Raw genomic sequence first — 6,355 nt, 5'->3', positions numbered from 1 at the left:
GGGGCGGGACGGGACGGGACGGAGGCTTCTGGCCTGGTACCTCCAGAGGAGAAATCACCCCAACTCGGGCCGGACCCTGCAGGGCGTCCAGCCGGCGCGTTTATTCGCAGCGTGATGCTGGGAGGGTGAGGGAGGAGGTTCCCACCGAGCCCTCCCGGGAGCAGGTGGGGAAGTTTGGCGTTGGGCAATTGCCTCGGAAGCCGAAGCTGCTGGGAAGTTGGGTCAGCTCGTCGGTACGTGGTTGGACCTCGCATGTTTGGATCGTTTGACAGGCTGGGTTTTGTAGATGAAGGTGTAAGGGAGAAACTTCATGGCCAGAGTGTTGAACTGCAGTCACTGAGCGCTGGTATTTAATGCGTTGCTGGAGATAGGGGTGTGGTGAGACAGCATCAGCAGTTTTTCTCGGGAAGCTTTAAAAAAGGGATTTTCTTCTTGATGTCAGAATGAGGGTTGTGTGGGAAGAAGCAAAAGGAGAACGAGGAATAAGAAGATCTGAGAAGCGGCCAAGAACATAGGAAATTGAACAGAAGAAGGAAGTCTGGAGGGGAGAATAAAATGCAAAAAGCAGATGCTGTGGTGAAAAAGCACAGGGTAAAAAGCTACCACAAATGCAGGTTTGGTTGTTAAAATGTCCTATTTAGTTAACGGAGAGGATGAGAAAGAGGGTTGGTTAAAATGTGTTATTTATAAAACGTCACTCCAATAGGTGTCTGACTTAGAGACTCGTCTTTACAGTTTGATGAGTTCAGTACTATTTCAATACTATTTGGCACTTACACAGTGGAAAATTCACAAGTATACTGGGAAGTAGTGGTAAAATCCACTGTACAATATCACTAAGTATTTTCCTTGCTGTCCAGCCAAACCTATTATTAAGTCATATTAAAAACAAAACCACAATAGGAATGTGATTGACAGTGCATTACTATTAAATACAAACCACTACTCAGCAGATTCCTTATTTATACAGCAGAGCCTTGTGGGTCTGGGACAGCCAAGGTCCATTTCAGCCCAGTTAGTGAAAGTTTCATGCTGTGGGACTGGCTTTATTGTGGCATGGGAATAGTTGTAGGGTTGTTTTTTGTTTTGTTTTTTTTTTGATAGCTTAAACCCATGACACTTGTCATAGAGGTGTTCTTGTACTGGCAGAGGTGTCAGCTTGTGTCTATAGGGTGATCCATATCTTATTCAAGTTGTATAATATGCTTTGATAACTTATTTTATTTTCTTTCTAATATCAAGCTGCGTCACAGCTGAAAATGAAACCAAGGTTCCTGTATCATTTGGAAAGTGATACTGCTAATCTTTGCGTGCCATCTTACGTGGGATATTAATGCTAAGAGTTCCCCAAAGGCAGTGACAGTTACTTTAGTAATGCTGCAGTTGTACCTACAAGCTGGTTCATACATGAGTCTATCATGCTGTGATATCATATGTGATACACAGTTTAAAAATAAAAAGTGCTTACTAAATTAAAGGTATTATTAATGATATTTTATGTTACCTGCTGGGTGTTACTACATTTTCAGGTAGGCACGAATACAAGATTCTTTATGTAGTAGGCTTGCAAATTTATCAGGGGTTGATCCGATCAGTGTGTGTTAAAATTAAGGGAAGAACTCCCATTGATAGGACTTGACTTAGAAAACAGGCTAATTTTATTTTTCCTTATTTTATAATGATTTTAAAAGAGATATTTTTTGTTTCCCCCAGAAGAATACTCACTAAAGAACATGAGAATGTACGTAGCATATACAAAAGATAATGGCTTGTGATGTACAAACAACAGTTGCTGTATGTTTCTGGTAGCCTTGGAACATGATGACACTTGACAATTTACTTCCTTTGAAAGTGATACTGAATCTGTTCTTTTACAGGCCATGATGCTTTTACCATTCGCCATGACACACTCAACAAGTGCATGCAAGTTAAAAACTCACGGATATTGATAGATGACTGCAGGGAGACAAGTGAAGCTTTATGGAAATGGGTATCCCAGAATCGCCTCTTTCATTTGGGGTCCAAGCAGTGCCTGGGACTTGATATATTCACCAAAGCCCTATCTCGCCTGAAAATGGTTGATTGTAACTCAGAACTAATGCTGTGGTGGCGATGTGCTGATGCTTCTATCCTTGGTGCATCTCAGTACAAAGTGACTGTCAAGAGTACCTATGTGACTGCAAGCATAAATGCAACAGACCAGTGGAGAAGCAACAGTTCTTCTGATGATATATGTCAGTACCCTTACCATGGTAAGTTTGCACATGGGTTTGGAAGATTTTATTTTTTATCTATTTGTTTTTGTTACACATTTGTTGCTACGTGTCTGTGCCGATAAATCCTTAAAATTAATCATATGAAAAGACTGGTCAGTAAAGCAGTATGTTGTGCTGTAGAGAGATACTGATATTCAAGTATGAAATTTAACTCATTTTAATAAAAATATATAGGCAGAACTGCAGAAGCTGTGTTATCAGGTAGCTTTTTCAGCACGTTTAAATCCCTCCTCCTGTATTTTATTGAAAGCCTATTTAATTATGAAATATCAACCACCTTCTATCAGAACTGACACTGTCCTCTTCATAGTGATGGGAATTTTCCTGTGAGCTCAAGTAAGTGCAGGATTTGAGGATATTTTAATTTCTGGTAGGTTGCACAGTCAAATTCAGTGCATGCTGCTGGCTCACAGCCTGTTGGACTGTCAGGAACCATCTGTTTGCTTTGCTCTGGTAGTCTGTCCACTTTGCCATGGTAGCCAGTCTCATCTGAACTCTCATGCTTGCTGGAAGAAGTGGTGAAAACTTGTTTTACCACGTTTAAGAACAGAATTGTCTTTGTATTTGAAAGTTGCCAGTCTGAAGAGCCCAGCAGGCTCCAGTTTGACATGTTTTTTCTCTATTGCATGAGCTGATTCTTAGGTCCTTGTTCTGTAGTACGTTGTGCAAACCACCTGGATTTCAACAGGACAATGTATTTATCCCTAGCTTATCACGAAGTGGGAAACAAGTTCCTGCTGTGTTATGCCCCACTCAAGTAAAAGTACAGAAAAATATTTTCCTCTCATTTCTTTCAGTTCTGGCATTGCCATATATTATCTGTGGCAACAAGGTGCAATGTTTTAAGACCATGAGTGCAATTTACACACTTTTAAATAAACTCTGTCTATACAAGCAGCATGTTTCCTGTCTCTTTTCTCCCAGTGACAACTTGGTATTTGAAAGTTGCCAGTCTGAAGAGCCCAGCAGGCTCCAGTTTGACATGTTTTTTCTCTATTGCATGAGCTGATTCTTAGGTCCTTGTTCTGTAGTACGTTGTGCAAACCACCTGGATTTCAACAGGACAATGTATTTATCCCTAGCTTATCACGAAGTGGGAAACAAGTTCCTGCTGTGTTATGCCCCACTCAAGTAAAAGTACAGAAAAATATTTTCCTCTCATTTCTTTCAGTTCTGGCATTGCCATATATTATCTGTGGCAACAAGGTGCAATGTTTTAAGACCATGAGTGCAATTTACACACTTTTAAATAAACTCTGTCTATACAAGCAGCATGTTTCCTGTCTCTTTTCTCCCAGTGACAACTTGTATGTACTTCTTTCTTTTTTTCTTTTTTTTTTTTTTTTTTTTTTTTTTTTTTTTTTTTTTTTTTTTTTTTTATAATCCTGCAGAAGTTTATACCAAAGATGGGAACTCCTACGGAAAGCCCTGTGAGTTCCCTTTTCTTTATAATAAGACGTGGCATCATGACTGCATTCAGGATGGAACACATACGGGTGGGAAATGGTGTGCCACATCTGAAGATTATACTCAGGATGGAAAATGGGGAATCTGCTTGCAACCAGGCATGTTGGGTTTCTAAACAGACATCTTAAAAGCTTTCTGTCACTTCCTGTGTGCACAGCTGCACCTCAGTGTAGCACGTTGCCCTTAAGCTGGGTAAAAGTGTATCCCTTTTCTATGGCAGCATTGACAGCATTATTACTACCTAGTTACTCTGCAGTATATGTGATACCTAATATAAAAATCAATAGACCTCCAGTATTATAATTTTTCTTTTGAAAATGTCGTTATATTTCAGTATATTTGTAGTTACAAGGACCTTCTGCTTCCTTTAAACAGAGGATGGTTGTCATGATATCTGGGAACATGATCTGGGATCTGAAAGTTGCTACCAGTTTAATACACAGTCTGCTCTTTCTTGGAAGGAAGCTTATATTTCATGTCAAAGGCAAGGGGGCAATTTGCTTAGCATCCAGGATGAGTCTGAATTAAGTTACATACAAGGTAGGTGTAATTATTCACATATGAATATCAGGAAATCCTGACAAATTAACATAAAGTGAAGATGGCATTTTAATTTGTGTTGTAACATTCGGGGTTAAAGCTTGATTGTATGTAAAATGTATTTAATACACTTAAAGTGCTTTCATTTGTGTAGCAAAAATAGCTGCTAATTCTCACTTTAGAGTTGTGTTTGTTTTTTGATTCTCTGTGTAGTTTTTTTTGTGAGGTTTTTTTACTTTATCTGTGTGATGTCACTGTAGTGGCTAGCTGTTCCTCATATTTATAATGAGGAATGTCTCCAAAATCTCCAATATGGGCCAGGGCTGCATTTGGTGTTTTAACAGCATTTTACCCACTTGTCATGTAGTCATCCTCACTGCTGTTCAGGCTTGGCCTGGAGGAATTATCAGTGTGCTGTTGGGAATATAAAACTGAAGGGCAAACATATGAAGGCCTTGGAAGGAAGACTCCTGTAGGTGAATTCCTTCTCAATTTGAGAAAGGTTGCATGTCCAGTTATATTGGCAATCTTTCCTCAAATGCATGCCCTTTCAGGTTTTTAATTTAGTGGAGACCAGTAACTATGATCATTTCATGCTGACTGTTTTTTAAGAAAAAATAATAAATTCATTTCCAGCTAAGGATTACATTGCTGAGATCTTTTGGATTGGCTTAAATCAACTGGATGTTTCTGGAGGTTGGCAGTGGTCAGATCACAAACCTTTGAATTTTCTCAACTGGCACCCAGGTAATGATATTTCTGATGTTCACAATATGAACTGGTATTTTGCTTTGCTTCCCACCCCCTTCTCCATCGGACTTCATAAAAAAATAATAATATAAAGTTGTTGTTTTATTTCTGTTAAAACTTTGGAAGCAACTTTTCCTTCTGGCTTGTTAGTCTTTCTGTGCTTGTTCCATATTTAGGGATAATTAGATTAATAAATCTTTTAGAAAGGTAAAACTTTGATAGTATCTCTGAGGTCCATTTTAATAAAGAATCTACAACTTCTTTAGCTGCTAAATTTCTTTTGCCTCTGACAGAATGGCGTTGACTTCCCCCAAGTGTTACAATTATGTGCAAGAACTAACGTTACTTAAAATCCTAACTTCTATTTTTAAACTTCAAGGTTGCTTAAATTTGTTTTGAGGTTAAAGTAAAAGAAGTATAAAACCTTTAAAAAAACCTTTTAAATTGCTCCCAAGTTCCTAGTAGAATTGGTGAGAGTCTTGCTTGGAATTTTCAGCATGTATTTGTAATATTCTCCCAAATACGCCATGGATGTGCATATATGAGAATCCTGGAAGAATAATAATCAGGAATACTGAAGCTAATGCTGTTCTGCCCTTCAAGCTGAATTTGTCCTTTTCAAGTGGAATTCCTTTCCCCTTCAGTTTCTAGAATAGCACTGCAAGATGAATTCTGTGAAAAGATGAAAATTGATTTCTGTTACTTCTTTGAAAGCTTTACTAAGAAATTTCTGTGAGTTTTTTTTCAAATGTGATCTTTCTTTTGGAAAGCTTAAGGACTTTGCTGCTTCTAGTACTACTGGCTGCAGCTTCTTCTGAAACTGTGATGACACTGTAGGACTGTAATGCAGAGCTAGAGACTGGACTATCCCAAATTACAAGTGACATAACTTAGTCTGCAGTCATGACAGACATACTAATGGCTACCCCACTTGTGAAGAATACTTACTGGTATCTAAGAAAAATTTTGCGGGCTGCAAATTGTTCCCACTATTTCTTATCCTTTCACTGTAACCCTTTTCACTGTACACCTGTTTCAGTTGCACTCTCCTGTGAAAGAACTAAGATCCACCCTGAGCCTTTTCTATGTGAGACTGAATGAACCCAGCACGGGGTGAGCTGGGACGCTCTGTGTAGGGCACAGCTGGGATTTGCCTCGGGGCTCAAAGAAAAAGTCAAAAAATGCCATTGGAAAGGGGCTCCAAGGGAAGCTGTGGATTGCGAAAAAGAGTTCTGCTATGTGATATTTTTCGTCTGGGGCTTGTCTCAGGCTTCTGTTAAGGTAAAGGTTATGGTTAGAGTTGAGAGAAAGAGTGCAGAGCT

At 39.1% G+C, this 6,355-nt stretch overlaps 1 protein-coding gene across 1 annotated transcript in view; it reads left to right on the top strand.

Annotated features, from left to right (window-relative positions):
• Positions 1-252: 252 nt before the first annotated feature.
• Positions 253-6,355, top strand: part of LY75 (lymphocyte antigen 75) — a 42,477-nt gene continuing 36,374 nt past the window's right edge. Inside the window, exons 1-5 of the mRNA XM_009996285.1 lie at positions 253-346; positions 1,878-2,252; positions 3,668-3,841; positions 4,119-4,283; positions 4,920-5,030. Coding sequence (XP_009994587.1) covers positions 253-346; positions 1,878-2,252; positions 3,668-3,841; positions 4,119-4,283; positions 4,920-5,030 — 919 coding nt within the window. The remainder of the gene's footprint in view (positions 347-1,877; positions 2,253-3,667; positions 3,842-4,118; positions 4,284-4,919; positions 5,031-6,355) is intronic.

This window comes from Chaetura pelagica, unplaced genomic scaffold, assembly GCF_000747805.2.
Source record: "Chaetura pelagica isolate M959 unplaced genomic scaffold, ChaPel_1.0 scaffold3, whole genome shotgun sequence".
NCBI classification, from domain to species: domain Eukaryota; kingdom Metazoa; phylum Chordata; class Aves; order Apodiformes; family Apodidae; genus Chaetura; species Chaetura pelagica.
This window is presented reverse-complemented; position numbering and strand designations above follow the sequence as displayed.